Consider the following 14,874-nt stretch of genomic DNA (forward strand, 5'->3'; position numbering starts at 1 on the left):
GCCGCGGTCGTTGTCTTGTCGCGTCCGGTAGCTTGTCGCTCACCGGGCCTTGCCGGGACGCGTGGCGCGTCGCGGCAAGTTCCTTGAGATGCCTTGGTTGGCCTTCCCGGCAAGCTCCTCTTGCCGGGGTCTTGTCTCCTTGGCTTGGATACTTTGCCCTTGAATGGCTCCAAAGGAACCACGGAGGACCTTGGCGGTCACCCGGCAAGCCTTGCCGCGGGATGCTGCGACTGCCCGTGCACAAGTTCGGGATACTAGGGTACCCCTACTCTAGTACACCGACAGTAGGAAATTATGTGTTCCCTTGTTTCATAGTCGCCACGTACTCAATCGGGAAATGACTGATCTGGACCTTTGTGTTTTCGTAGTGTCGGTTCCATGTCTCTTTGACGTTGTTGATGAAGAATTCAGCATGCGAAGTAAGGTCTGCATCGGCTATCGAACGCATTGAATCAAGCACCTCAAAGTGTTGGTTCTTCAGGTCAAGACAGATCGCATAGTGGTGACCACACTTGTCGTCTGGGTCGTGTGGTGCAAGCTCCTGGAACATGGGGAACATGACCTGCATGTAAAAGTGAAGAAAATGAGAAGCACAGTTCACATGAAGAACATCAGAGGGACAAAAAAAGTAGAATCACGTAGAATGTTTAGTTATAGTGGGTAGTTGAAAGAAAGTTGTCGTCCATGTATGAACAAAATTTGCCGTGTATTTTACTTTGAAGTTGCCACATAGGTTGCACGGGATGCAAAAATCAAAAAGTCAGTTTGCACGGCAGCTGATGCCGCATGAAACATCTGCCACATAAACAGGGTGCAGATAATGGCAAAAAACCATACCATGTGAAAAAAGTGCAAACAAGCTTGAATTCTCCGTGTTGAGCAAAATTCTTCCTCAGGATTTTGCGGTGGAAGTCACCATCCCATATTTTGCAGGTCACACTGTAATGCATGATTGTTTTGTCGGGACACATATACATATGCTTGTTGATGTAGTCAATCCCGCATGCAACTACATTCTTCGACATTTTACCGTTTGGCCTCACGGACTCGGCAAGATCACCCAGGTCGACGTACGTCGCTTCGCATTGAATGACCTTGGTTCTGTCCAAACATGAGCTGTATGAAAATGATATAACATGAAAGAATCATGTCTACTAAGTAAAAAAGGATGAACTAAAACGTAAGCGGATCATATATAGAAAGTAGAAAAAAATATGAATGGTAGAAAGAGCAAAGCAAAATGTGGTCATTACGCTTTCAGCTCCTTCATGTGCTTGCTGCTGACCCTCGCATTTCCAAATCGCTTGATAATATCGTACAACTGGGTCTGTTCCTTTGTGGCCCTGACTTCGGGCTCGTAGTCTTCCGCGGGAGGTGGGTGAACTACCCTCTGCTGCCTCACAGAACTAGGGGTGGCACTCCTAATGGTATCCTCAGATATTGTATCTGCAGGCACATTGGAACTTGATTGCCCCCGACCTCGTGAGGACCTCCTCTGTAATGCTGCCTCCTCGATCCTACAGTAAGCTTCATCAAGTGACGGTGAAATCTCCTCAGGGGTGCCTGCAAGGATAAAAAAAGTGGGTTAGGATACCTGGAAAACAAAACAAATGGAATGTGAAAAAGATAGGGGACTTGATGTGAAATGTAGGTACAAAAAGTAGGGAGTTGCCATGTGGAGGCAAATCCAGTTGCCATGTGTAGTGCACTGTAGTTGCCATGTGACAGCAACTACAGTTGCCATGTTGTGTCCACTCCGGTTGCCAGGTGCTTGCCGAATGGAAAATGCAGCATGGAAACAAAAATACAGGTGACATGGTGCAGCAAATCCAGTTGCCATGTGTATTGCACTGTAGTTGCCATGTGACAACAACTACAGTTGCCATGTTGAATCAACTTTAGTTGCCATGTGAATTGCCAAATGTAAAATGCATCATGGCAACAAAAAATGTAGGTGACATGGTGCAGCAAATCCAGTTGCCATGTCATCACATAACAGTAGCCATCACAAGTGAGAAACCCAAAAAAAATGCTTGGGGCAAAAGTCAGACTACACAGATGTATACAAGAAAATGATAAAGCACATAAGAAAATGTACCTTGGACGATCGGCTCTGCAAACTTGACAGCCTTCCTGCCCTCCACCATTGGCTGCGCCATCATTGCGGGCATGCCTCCCGGGAAAGCAAAGGCAACTGGCATAGGATCTGCCACCACTGGTTGATCTTGACTGATGCCAAGGCTGAAGCTCGGTGGGGTGAAGGCCATTGGGTGCCTCTCATGCCTACTGTCCGGACCGCGAACAACTTGCAGGGCAGAATCCAAGGGTGAAAGATCAACAAACATATCTGAATCGGCCGCTACAGAATGATCAGGCTTATTTGTAGGGCGGGGCGTGTTGTCAGCGGTATCAGCCGCAACTTCCTTGACAATCTTCTTGTTTGGGCTGTAGGGGACACCAACATTGACTGGGAGCCTGGAAGTGCGCAGATTTAAGCTGGGGATTTCCACTGCGGGTAAAGGTGCAGTCTGCTCCGGACGTTCACCTGCGTCACTCGTGCCCGGCTTGACACCTGCATCAGTTGTGCTCCGGTCTTCCGGTTTCTCCATCACATTGCTTTTGGCAGGTGGCGGGAACAGTGTGGATGCGGGGACATAACCAGACTCATCTCTGTTGCTCCTAGATACAGCTGGTGCGTTGGGTATGTCTGTTGATTGCTTGCGGGGGCTACGACGCCTCGGTGGAAGACCAGCACGCGAAACAGTCGCCTTAGCAGTATCTACACCGACAGGAGCTGGAGCTGTTGTGCCAAGACTCTCACTGCAGATGGCACATCATTATGAACTGCCGCCTCAGCCACTTCTGTCGTGGACATAGGAGTGCCACCACGCACGCGCTTGGAATCAGTGTCAGATGAGCGGGAATCTTCCTTGCTTAGGTTGGTCTCGGGAGCGTCCACTTCAATGCTTGCTGATGGGGTGGCATGGCTCACAGCAGCGTCCTTCATTGCCAGAAGAGTTGGCAATATTTCAGCTGTCCTGGCAGATACCGACTCGTCACTCCCCGATGTACGGATGCCTGTTGTTCTAACCTGCACATCTGCAACCGACGGAGATGGTCGGCCACTTGCGTCAGAGTTAGTGGGAACAGTTGACGGTGCAGCAACAGTTTTGTCGACTGGCGCCTCGTGAACATCTGAGTTGCCCCCTGTTGACAACTTTGAATGAAGGCGTTCGAGTGGGTCCCTAATGATATGCTTGGCCCCGCGTGAAGTAGTCTTCTTCACCCTGCAAAAAAGAAAAGCACGTGAAAAAGGTATTAAAAATGAACAAAAAATATTTGCCATGGTATAAAATCTAAAAAATGAAAAATAGGTGGAAAAGCTGGTAGTTGCCATGTAAGGGGAATATGAGTTGCCATGTGGCATATTTAGCAGTTGCCATGCAATTCCAGCAAAGTTGCCATGCTAGCCAACTTGAAGAATGATAAAATGTTTGATCTGCCAGGAATGCAATTTCAAAACTAGGTATGGGATGAGCACACTAGCCAATGGAAAGATGGCAGTTGCCATGTAGGTACAAAAAGAGTTGCCATTTGACCTAGATAGCAGTTGCCATGTAAAAACAAGCAGGAGTTGCCATGCAGTTAAAAAAAAGGAAGGAAATCATTTGAAAAAACAGCAGTTGCCCCATGTGGGGACGATGACAGAAGCCCATGTGGCAAGCTGAACGGATGCATTGAAAAATCAAAAAATATAGCACTACGTCAATGAAAGCACATGGAAAACCTACTTCTTGACTGGCTTTCTCAGGTCTGGCAGCATGACAGGATCCCCAGTGTTGGACGTCGCCGTACGAGGAGATGACCTGGTGGAAGGGGTGTCACCAGCAATGGGGGCACCTTTGTTCAACCGAGCAGAAACATGGGTTGGCGTTGGTGCCTGTTTCTTCGTAACTGCTCATCCACTAGCTGTCGCCTCCCTGCACGTATAAGATGGAGGAAACAAGAGGTGGCAATTGTCAGACAGGAAACTCGTTGCCGCGCTTAGCAACAACAAATGCAAAAGGGGATCAGTCCGTTTCAAAAATGTAGACAAAACAAAGAAATAAAATTAAAGTCGAACCTCCTCCTAGCAGCTACGGGATCGGTCCTAGACCTCTTGCCAGGAGAACCCTGCGCAACATCCTCTGGAGCCCTCCCCCTCTTTGATGGCAACACCCCCTCGCCTCTCGCAGCCGTATGTTCTTTGACTTTCTCCGGTGGGGGGACATCTCGTGCATCCTTGCCCTTCTTACCACCTGCACGAACTTCAACGTGTTCATCATCATCGGTGTCCTGTTGCACGTTCTCCATGTCATCGTCGTCATCCTTGCTAAGACCAGCGTCTCCATCTAGTTCATCTTGTGTGTCAGCAAGCTCTTGGGAACTGTTGTAGTCATACCGGCCACGGCAACCAGTTGGCCGATGTGTCCGTTCTAGGACAAATGTAGTGAACTGCCTCGCAACCGCGTCGCTGTCAGAGCCATTAAGGGACGTCCACCCCTCAACCAACTTCTCGAGCAAGCCGGTCATTCTGGATGCAAACTGCCCAATTAGATGCTCAACAGGTGCCCTCGCATGTGCACGAAACAAGAAGCAACAGTAACCAACCATATTACAGTCACTAGCACGACATAAAAAAAATTGCAAGGCAACCATAGATATATGTCTTTGATTACCTCAGTAGGGCAAGACGGAGCTGAGTGCACATCCATCCACTTTCCAAAGTTTTGAGGCCCCCCAAACACGCTGTAGTCTATAGCATGCTTGGCCATCAGCTGGAAAAAACCAAAAAAAATAGCTAGGATGTAAGAGAGAGAATGATGAACACTGACTAGCAGTTCATGTGTTGCAAAATACAAAAAAGAAGAAGACGCGAATATAAGTTTCAGCACGAATGACAGAGTTGCCATGTGGAGTGAGACATGGATACCATACTCAGACAGCCATGGCTAACAAATGTAGTCATCTCTTGTTAACCACGGACGGTTGCCACACGACGATATGTTATGCCGCAAAAATTTGTAAGAATGCCGTGTAGAGAAAGAAACCAGAGCTAACCTGCAGTTTTCCATATTTGGTATCAATTATCCTGTCTGCAGCAAGCACAACCTTGACAACATCGATAGTCCATGCAGAAACAGTAAACTTGTGCGTAGGCGGCGGGCCTCCTGTTCCAGTGAAATCCACGGTGGACAGATCAAGACAGTCGACGTACATGAGCTAATGTACAACAATTTTAAAAATAAAGAAATATCAGTTGCAATCATGGTATTTTACGAAAAAACAGGATAATATATATGTTCCTACGATCATCAAGTTGAAGTGCATGAAAAAAGAGAGAAAGAATAGTTGTCATCTGTATGTGCTAGTTGCCATCATAGTGTGATGGCAGTTGCCATCATAGTATGATGGAAATTGCCATATTGTCATGATGGCAATTGCCATATTGTTATTATGGCAGTTGCCATCTTGTTATGATCAGGTTGCCATGCATGAATAAAAGGTGTTAAAAAGAGTGTTCACAGAAAGGACTGGTAAAAAAATACCATTAAATGCAGTCGACAAACCTTCTGGTACATCTTGCTTGAGAATGCATCATGCAGGAAGTCGGCAATGAACTTACACCAATTCATGTTCTTCACATCTTTCAGATTCGCCTACACCGCACAAAATTCAGGACAACGAGTTGCCGCATCAGAAAATCAAATGGAAAAAACATCAAAAAACACTGGCAGTGACTAGCTTGCACATGACATCGGAGCAAAAAAAATTGAAGGAAAAATAATGTAGTAAAGATAGATCATTCACCAGGATGGGGAAGCATTTGTTGCTTGGGCGAAGAGAAGTGGTCGGCGCGAAAACAGCTGAGATGAGGTACATGAGTAGTTTCATCTAAAAAACCTCGCCATGGGTTGTCATGGCCTGCAGCGAATCTGCCAGTACAGACGTGTTCGGCATGGATTCCAACCCAGAAAACAAACGGGGGAACAACGTTTCCTCGATCTTGTTATTGACCTCATACAGGACTTTGATTTGTCCATGGGGCACACCCAAAGTGCAGAAAACAGATTCCTCGTTCAACGGCAGTCTTCCACGTCCTGGAATGACAAATTCCCTGGAGGGGGGGGGTCGTAAATCTCACCAAGCCAGTCGCACACAGGGTTGACTAGATTCGTGCACCAGACATTCGTCATAGCCTGCATACCCATCTCAGCAGCAGCTCCCTTCTGATCGTCAGTAAACCTGTCAGTCAATGAAGTCAGTCGTTCCTGGGAGGCCCTGTTGCGAGTACGTTTCTTCTTCTGCAAAAAACAAACAAATGATCAGTTGTTGCCATGTTTTCACTGTCATGAAATTTTAATTCATGAAAGACGACTGCAAAGCTTGAGGTGGCAACCAATAACATATGCAGGAGGAAGAGGGTGTGTGGACAGTTACCTCGTCGCCCTCTTTTCGCCATCCAGTTGCCCGATTCCGCTGTGGTGGATCCATGAAATCATCATCATCGTTTTGATGATCGCCGCGAGCCATTCTGCTGAGGTAAGAACATACCAAATTGTCACTATGGAAATGAAAAATGCACGAAGTAAGCAGTTGTCACCTAACAGAATGTCCTTACCGCATGGGCTCGAGTGAAAAATGTCAAATAGTGAATGCAAAAATATCACATGAACACACACGCACCCTCCCTATGATTGTCGAAAACATAAATGTGGCAATTAAGCACATTGGTTACATTTGAAAAAAAATGTACAGATCATAAATGCACTTAAAAACAAAAATGTTGAAGTTGCCATGTTAGCACAAGATAGTACGAAAAGAAAGTCACAAAATCCTCCACTGCAGAAACCTAACATGTGGCAGCTCACACCCTGTCCTCATACAACAAATGACTTGCCATGTATTTCAATGGCAAAAATGTGCTAGGTTGAAATTGCCATGTTAAAATGCAACACAGATATCACAAGTGTGTTCAGATATCACAAAGCGATGAAAAACATATAATGAAAAACCTGAAAATTGCCACAGTGTGTTCAGATATCACAAGTCAGCATGGCAAAAACACGAAAATTGCGTCTGCCGTACAATGAATTTACCACATTATACTAACTGTAACATGGCAACAGACATGCTGTGTTCAGACAAAGACTTGCCACATGGAAATCTTATATAGGGCATCTGACACAGTTGATGTGCAAATTAGTTGCCATGTTATGCAGCCAATTTGCCACATTATCCTGTCTACAACATGGCAACAGCCACAGTGTGTTCATACTCTATTGCCACAAGAATATACTATCCAGGTGGCAACATGCATAATTGATGTGCAGATTAGTTGCCATCCAGTCCAATTGGTTACTGAAACTGCAGTGACTACCGATTTACTGCACTTTACCATTCCTACAATGTGGCAACTATCACAATTAATCAGGAAAAATTAGTTGCCACATGGAAAAAGCATGTTTGTGGCAACTATGACAGTCATTCAGGAAATTAGTTGCCACATGAAAAAGCATGTTTGTGGCAACTATGACAGTCATTCAGGAAATTAGTTGCCGCATGGGAAAGAATGTTTCTGGCAACTATCACAGTCATTCAAGAAAATAGTTGCCGCATGGAAAAGCATGTTTGTGGCAACTATCATAGTCATTCAGAAAAAATAGTTGCCATACAGTCATGATAGTTACTCAAACCACCACGTTTGCCTTCATACCGCAGTTTTGAAAAACAACTAACTAGATCTAGGGTTCAATGGCAACTGTAAGACTTGAAATTCATCCCCAAAATTCTCCCCGAACTGATTGCAAATACCAATTCGAAACAATGCGCAACTATCAGATCGGAAAACAACGGCCCAATCCCAAGGCACAACCAGTGTGTGTCTCCGGACAGGCAGAACCACACCGGCGAGACCGCCACCGCGGCGGCGACGAAACTGCCCAGTGCCATCGAAAACGGCAAGCATAGGACTTCGCCGGCGGCGGCAATGCTGGCGCATCGCCAAATCGCCTGAATCTCTACGAATCTCGAGCGAAGCATCGAACACCGAGGGAAGGGGAGAAAAATTCAGGCAAGGATTGTGAGAGTGGGAGCGAGCATTACCTTCAATCTGTAGGCGCTTCGGCGAGGCCGCTCCGGTCCGGCGAGCACCACCGATGGCCGCGAACTCCGTCGACTCTTCCGCCTCCGCCGTCGCCTTCTCCTCTCGCCTTCTCTTCCAATCGAATGAACTGCGGGGTGGGTTGGGTGAGTAATGAAGTGGAGAGTAAATGGAACCATGAGGGGAGGGGGGCGAAGTGCGCGACATGGTTGACGGCAACCGCAGTTCGTGCGTGGCGTGCGGGCGTAGAGCAGTTCCACCGCATGCCTCCGAGTGGCAGCCGTTGACCGCCGGGGGCAACCGGCGTGTGGGCGAACACTCTCACACACCACACACACACGACTTGTCCTACGTGGCACACAAAATCAGCCAAAACGTGTCAAGATTCGTGCAGAAACTGTTGAACGGTGATGGGTGCGTGTGGTCGAGTTGCCAGACGCTCACACGTGTGAGCCTTAACATTTCCGTTTTTTAATGAGGTGAGGAAGGGACATGACTGATTTCAAGATACTAAGAGTTGTCAACAAATTGAAGCAAAGAAATTGGGGCTTTTTGCAAAAATATAACAATTTACCTCATAGTTGTTTGATGCAGATATGATAATCAAAAATAACAGATGACACACAACATCATCAGCAACTTAGTTTTTTTTATAAAAGTAGAGAAAAGATGAGTGTATTTATCTATGTATAATACGTGTGTGTCTGTACCGTGTTAAAAAACACAATTAATCTTGATGTAAAAAACAATTATAATCGTGTGTGTCTGTGCCGAGCCCACATTTCGAATCGATCCCCAAATCCGAAAACGCGGAGCCTTCACTCCGTCCGAAAGCCGAAAATTTCGGAGTCCCTCCCGCCCTCCCTTGCTCTCGCCGCTATCCATTCCCGCACAGCAAAACACCCAAATCCAAATCCAAGTCCAAACCCCTCTCCGCCATTCCTCGAATTTTCCATTTTCGATATTCAAGCTGCAATGGTGCGTGAGCTCCGCGCCGACTCCTTCTACGCCCGCCTCCGCGCCGCCGCCGCAGCGGTTTCCTCCGCCTCCCCTCTCCTGATCCTCCCGTCCGCGGCCGACGCCGACTCGCTCTGCGCGCTCAGGATCCTCACCCACGTCCTCTCCGCCGACTCCGTCCGCTTCTCCGTCTACCCCGTCGCCTCCACCGCCGATGCGGCCGAACTCCTCGCCTCCTTCTCCGGCGTCGCCGCGTCCTCATCCCAGTCGCCGCCGCCGCTCTGCGTACTACTCATCAACTGGGGCGCGCGCTGCGACCTCCTCCGCGGCGTCCTGCCGCGCGGCTCCACCGCCTTCGTCGTGGATTCGCACCGCCCCGTGAACCTCCGCAACCTCGCCGCGGGGAACGACCGCGTCGTCGTGCTCTTCACCGCTGATGACGAGCGCGCCGCCGACCTGTCGTATGACTTCGACGTGTCCTCCCTTGCCGACGCCTCCGACCTAACGGCCGAGGGGGACGCGGACGACGACCACCTCCGCGCCTCCGAGGAGGAGTCAGATGCCTCGGATTACGATTCCGACGCCGAGGGAGGGAGGAGGAAGAGACGGCGGGCGCCCGATGACGCGGAGGCGGACGGCGGCGATCCGGTGAGGCTGTTCGGGAGGCTGCGGCGGGAGTACTACCGGCTCGGCACCTTCCACGGGAAGCCGTCGGGGTGCCTCATGTACGACCTCGCCCACGCGCTGCGCAGGAACACCAATGAGCTCCTCTGGCTTGCCTGCGTCTCCCTCACCGACCAGTTCGTCCACGAGCGTATCACCAGCGAGCGCTACCACGACGCGGGCATGGAGCTCGAGCAGCACATCAACGGATCCGGCAACCTCGATCCGTCCGGCGTCGGCTCCGTGGTCACGCTCAAGGACGGGACCAGGATCCGTGCGCCCGAGACCTCCCGCATCGCCTACGAGGACGAGCCGAGGCTTATGCTGCTGCGGGAGTGGAGCTTGTTCGACTCCATGGTCTGCTCCTCTTATGTCGCGACGAGGCTCAAGACGTGGAGCGACAACGGGCTCAAGAAGCTGAAGCTTCTTCTGGCGAGGATGGGGTTCCCGCTCGCCGACTGCCAGAAGGGGTTCCAGTACATGAGCATGGAGGTCAAGAGGAAGATGCGCGATGAGTTTGACCGCTTCCTGCCGGAGTATGGGCTCACCGAGTTCTACTACCGAAGCTTCCTGCGGGTGCACGGGTACAAATCCAAGGTCTCTGCTGCGGATGTTGTGTATGGCGTCACAGCTTTGCTTGAATCTAAGAGTGCCGAGTCCAATGACTCGAAGGAATGTTCTGCTGCTGGGCAATTCTGGGTTGCATACTCTGCGTTGTCTCCGAGCAATGTGGATCAGCTGCAAAAAGGAATGCAATCTGCCATTGAGATACAGAGGGCTATATTGAGGCAAGGGAGCTCGGCGATCACCAAGAGCGGCTTCATACGGAGCGCAAAGAAGTTCAGGTGGGTGAAGCTCGATGACCCAGTGGACACGAGCAAGCTGTGCCACCCTCAGGCGCTTACCAAGTTCTGCTTCTTCCTGATGGATGCACTGAAGGAACGGGGTGCAAGGATGAAGCCACTGGTGTGTGCTTGCTTAGGGAGGGAGCCTGAGAAGGTGCTGGTAGTTGGGGTATGGGGGAAGCCCAGGCTTGGGGCAGTTCAGGGGAATTCGTTCGGTAATGCATTTAGGTCAGCGGCAGAGGAGATTGGCGCAGACTATTTCCATGACATGTTTGAGTCATCATGGATTGTTCTTGACGTTGTTGCTGTCAGTTCTTTCATGATTCGGTTAACGGAGAAGCTGTAATGATGGTACGCGCTGGTCTGTGCTAGTTATCCTTTTTAGCTCCTAAACAAGAAGGGACTTGAGGCTTGATTCTGCCTCCAAATATAGGAGCTTCAGCCCTGGCGGTACATGACATGTATTTTCTCCTTATCCACCTGAACTTTTTCATGATCATGTTTTGCAGCGAGAAAGGAGGTTTTTCCACTGTTAGCCACTTCAATTAGCAAATGATAGATCAGTAAAATTCAGATGCAAACCTTGTCACACTATGGAGATGGACAAGGTATATGGTACTGTTGACCTGATAATGTACATTGTATCTGTGCTTGCATAAGCACGTGCCTTCTGATTATAGAAAAGTGTCGTCTCCTCTTTTTGTGCCACTAGAGTTACTTGAAGTTCTTGAAGTGTGTAAACTAACGAGCCTTTTTTGAATATGTGGTGTTGATGTTATTAGCACAAGCTAACTTAAATGGATATTTGTTTTAGGACTGTGGGGCTGTTGCCTCACAGTAAATAGTAAAGAAAAATGCATATTTGTTTTTAAAAAAATTGTGTGGATGCATTTGGTTGTCTCTTTGTAATACCCCAGGAGGGAGAAGAGGGAGAGGAGATCCAGATCGAGACAAGAGGGGAGAGGATGGCTTGGAGAGGAAGGAGGATGGATTGCAGAGGAAAGTTTCAGACACAAGAATTGTCCACACGCACACACACACACGGCCACAGGCGGCCTCCTTTTACACCACCCACTCACGCCACTTGGGTGGCCAGCTGGCTGGGCCCACCAGCCAGCTCTAGAGCACACTAATCAGAGGTTAGGTGTCTTCTTCTTCTTCTGGCTGGGTACGGGCGCGTGTTCGCGGGGACCGCGCCCTCCACCAGCGTGACGGCGTGGTCGTACTGGCGATGCGGAGGGAGCCCATGCGGTGCCGCGAACACGTCGGCGAATTCCGCGAGCAGGTCCGTGAGCGGTGTTTGACTTGCACATTTGCGAGCCGGACGCAGTGCGGGGTCGCAGGTGTCCACCATGGCCATGGCCCAAACGTCGTTGCCGGCGATCATCTTGCGCAGCTCCTCGGACCCGACGGCCTTGAGCGAGGTGGCCGGCTTGGGGAACACGCCGCGCAGAGTGACCTCTTCGCCATCGTGCTGGAACTTCACCCACTTGTCCTGCCAGTGGCACGTCATTGGACTGTTCTGGGCAAGCCAGTCCATCCCTAGAATGCCGTCGTACGCTCCGATCTCCAGCTCGCGCATGGGCGTCGCGAAGGTGTGGCCCTGCATCCACCACTTGAGGCCGGGCACCATGCGCGTGCAGGTAAGCTTGTCGCCGTTGGCCACGCGCACCTCTGTCGGCGGCATCTCTTCGGTGGCGAGGCCGAGGCGATCGACAAACGCCTTGTTGGCGAAGCTGTGGGTGCTGCCCGAATCGAGCAACAGGAGCATGACCTGGTTTCCGACGAGGGCGCGCAGCCTAATTGTGGTCGTGGAATCCGTGCCGTCGAGCGCCTGCGACGAGAGGAGACAGCATTCTGGCGCGTCCGCGGCCAGAGCAGGGGGTTGCGCCGCCGGGCCCGGGTCGTCGAGCAGCTGTATGGCATGGATGGTGTCGTCTGAGAGCACCTCACCGTGGTCACCCACGTTGATTGTGAGCAGTTGCGCGGGCTGGGCGCAGCGATGCTCTCTGGAGTAGTGATCGCCGCACTTGAAGCAGAGGTTGTTCGCGCGAGGAAATCGCGTAGCTGCCGTTCCCGCGCGTACTCGTCTCCTTGGGCGCGAACCGGCACGGCCACGACACGCTTTGGCAGTGCCGCTGCAGCTGCTGTTGGTGGTGGGCGGCCCGCGGGCGTGATGCGGGGTCGCGCGCGGGTCGTGCCCAGCTCTTCCTCTTGGATGCGCGCGAGCACCGAGGCGCGTGTGATGCTTGAAGGTGCTTGAAGACGCACCGGGGCACGCAGCTCGTCCTTCAGGCCGAGGAGGAACTGCGTCACGAAGAACTTGGTGTTGATCGACGGATCGAGCACGAGCAAGTGGTACATTTGCTCGTCGAACGCGGCGCTGTACTCGGCGACGGTGCCTGTTTGGCGGAGTTGAAGCAGCTTGTGCATCACCACCTCAAACTCGTCGGTGCCGAACTCCTCCAGGATCGCCGACGTGAAGACGTCCCACGTGATGTTGCGATGCGTCTGACGGAACGCTTGAAGCCAGTGCGCGGCCTGGCCGTCGATGTAGAGCGCCGCGGTGGCGACCCAGTGGTGGGCAGCCACCTTGTAGAGCTCGAAGTAGGCGAGGCAACGGTCCAGCCACAAGTATGGTGCCGTACCGTCGAACTTGGGAAAATCGTGCTTCGGGGGTTTGTGGAACTCGTTGGTGTGGTAGCCTGTCGGAGACGCGGTCGGCGCGGCGACAAATCCGCCCTGTGGTGGCACGGGAAGGAGAGGCGGGCGGTGGTCGCCCAGACGTGCGTGCGACGACAACGGGCGTGCCAGATCTGGTACGGGGCGCGGCGATGGAGGAGGAGGAGGGGGCGGTGGAGGTTGCTGTTGAGGTTGCACGGGCTGGTGAAGATGCGTGGTGACCGAGCCTGATTGAGAGGCCGATCCTTCCACCGTCTTGCGGGTGAGGGCGAGGTCCGCCTGGGTCAGATCAAGCTGCCGCGAGAGGCCGCGCATCTCCTGCGAGATCTGCGCGTTGAAGGCGGCCTGGAGCTCGATCTGTTTCTCGTGCGCCACCTTCTGGTCGTCGATTCTGGCGAGCAGCGTCTCCAGCATCTTGGTGATGTTGGTGTTCCCCTCGTCCATGGCGGCGAGAACTTGCCGCGTCGCCGCCGAAGCCTTGGAAGGAGCCGTTGTCCTGCTCGAAAGGGCGTCGAACCCCGCGACGGATTTCATGCGGCTCGCCGGAGCAGACCACACCGGCGCGGTGGATGTTACCGATTCCCAATCAAGCAAGGAAGAAAAATTTCGGCGGTTTGATGGCTCTGATTACCAATTGTAATACCCCAGGAGGGAGAAGAGGGAGAGGAGATCCAGATCAAGGCAAGAGGGGAGAGGATGGCTTGGAGAGGAAGGAGGATGGATTGCAGAGGAAAGTTTCAGACACAAGAATTGTCAACAAGCACACACACCCACGGCCACAGGCGGCCTCCTTTTACACCACCCACTCACGCCACTTGGCTGGCCAGCTGGTTGGGCCCACCAGCCAGCTCTAGAGCACACTAATCAGAGGTTAGGTGTGACACTCTTGATCAGGATAGATGTTTATAAATGTATAATAGTCCTTTCACAAATTTAGTAGGTCATTGTAAGAATTTCATTCACCCAATCCTCCTCTCCCATATTTTTCTTAGTTCTTACAATGCGAAGACGATGCTATAGAAAACAAAGCCCTTCTGTTGCAGCAAATAATTTATTTTGTTGTTCCACAAAGATATAATCAATTCGTTGAATGCCACTCAAAATGTGTTAGTTGTTGCAAACTTGATTAGTCTGAAAGAATATACTTCAATTTTTTTATCAAGCATGAAACTGAGTGATTCAGACCATGTTGGTTGATATGCCAGTTGCACCGCGCTAACCAAGTTCCATAATGTGGAAATCTTGGCATCTTAATCAACTATTGCAAATTCATAGGTCCATAAGGAGTACAGTAAAAATATATACATGCAGTGTTTGTTATCTGTGTGGATCATCTCAATTGTTTATGACTTGATAAATAAGTAGATGATCTTTTTGTATGGCGACTCTTGCATCCTATGATTGACATCTATTTATAAAGAGAGAAAACGACAGTCCAGCACTCTTGCTAGACTTGTGAGTTGTGATTAAGGATCTTAGTTTCTTCTCCTAGAGCTTTTCTTGTTCAAAGTGGTTATGTGGGTTTGCCTCTTTGCAATACACCATGTTTATATGTACTTTTGCCATCTGAATCTGAGTTTTATT

At 50.5% G+C, this 14,874-nt stretch overlaps 3 protein-coding genes across 3 annotated transcripts; 1 reads left to right on the plus strand and 2 right to left on the minus strand.

The window, feature by feature from the left end:
- Window positions 1-292: 292 nt before the first annotated feature.
- On the minus strand, window positions 293-3,007 carry LOC147975124 (uncharacterized). The gene is made up of 5 exons (XM_087520284.1): window positions 2,852-3,007; window positions 2,099-2,816; window positions 1,254-1,563; window positions 1,014-1,116; window positions 293-562 (listed from the first exon to the last, which is right to left on the minus strand). Exons 1-5 carry the CDS (start codon window positions 3,005-3,007, stop codon window positions 293-295), a joined length of 1,557 nt encoding a protein of 518 aa, XP_087376410.1.
- A 5,990-nt stretch (window positions 3,008-8,997) lies between these two features.
- Window positions 8,998-11,319, plus strand: LOC125550987 (cell division control protein 45 homolog). Its single transcript, XM_048714127.2, has one exon. It carries the CDS (start codon window positions 9,119-9,121, stop codon window positions 10,952-10,954), a length of 1,836 nt encoding a protein of 611 aa, XP_048570084.1. The 5' UTR covers window positions 8,998-9,118; the 3' UTR covers window positions 10,955-11,319.
- A 351-nt stretch (window positions 11,320-11,670) lies between these two features.
- On the minus strand, window positions 11,671-13,041 carry LOC147975125 (uncharacterized). Its single transcript, XM_087519606.1, has 2 exons — window positions 12,732-13,041; window positions 11,671-12,675 (listed from the first exon to the last, which is right to left on the minus strand). Exons 1-2 carry the CDS (start codon window positions 13,039-13,041, stop codon window positions 11,738-11,740), a joined length of 1,248 nt encoding a protein of 415 aa, XP_087375732.1. The 3' UTR covers window positions 11,671-11,737.
- Between the last annotated feature and the right edge of the window lie 1,833 nt (window positions 13,042-14,874).

The sequence above is a fragment of the Triticum urartu genome, chromosome 4A (genome assembly GCF_056163025.1).
Source record: "Triticum urartu cultivar PI428250 chromosome 4A, HENAU_Tu73, whole genome shotgun sequence".
Classification (NCBI taxonomy): Eukaryota; Viridiplantae; Streptophyta; class Magnoliopsida; order Poales; family Poaceae; genus Triticum; species Triticum urartu.

What these genes read in the sequence shown, in the direction of transcription:
- LOC147975124 (XM_087520284.1), bottom strand. Translation starts at nt 3,007, where the DNA reads ATGAAGGACGCTGCTGTGAGCCATGCCACCCCATCAGCAAGCATTGAA. An exon ending in CCACGACAGAAGTGGCTGAG is followed by an intron (nt 2,817 to 2,851) that starts GCGGCAGTTCAT and finishes ATCTGCAGTGAG; the next exon opens with AGTCTTGGCACAACAGCTCC. An exon ending in ACGGTAAAATGTCGAAGAAT is followed by an intron (nt 563 to 1,013) that starts GTAGTTGCATGC and finishes TTTTACATGCAG; the next exon opens with GTCATGTTCCCCATGTTCCA.
- LOC147975125 (XM_087519606.1), bottom strand. Translation starts at nt 13,041, where the DNA reads ATGCACAAGCTGCTTCAACTCCGCCAAACAGGCACCGTCGCCGAGTAC. An exon ending in TGCAGCGGCACTGCCAAAGC is followed by an intron (nt 12,676 to 12,731) that starts GTGTCGTGGCCG and finishes CGGGAACGGCAG; the next exon opens with CTACGCGATTTCCTCGCGCG.
- LOC125550987 (XM_048714127.2), top strand. Translation starts at nt 9,119, where the DNA reads ATGGTGCGTGAGCTCCGCGCCGACTCCTTCTACGCCCGCCTCCGCGCC.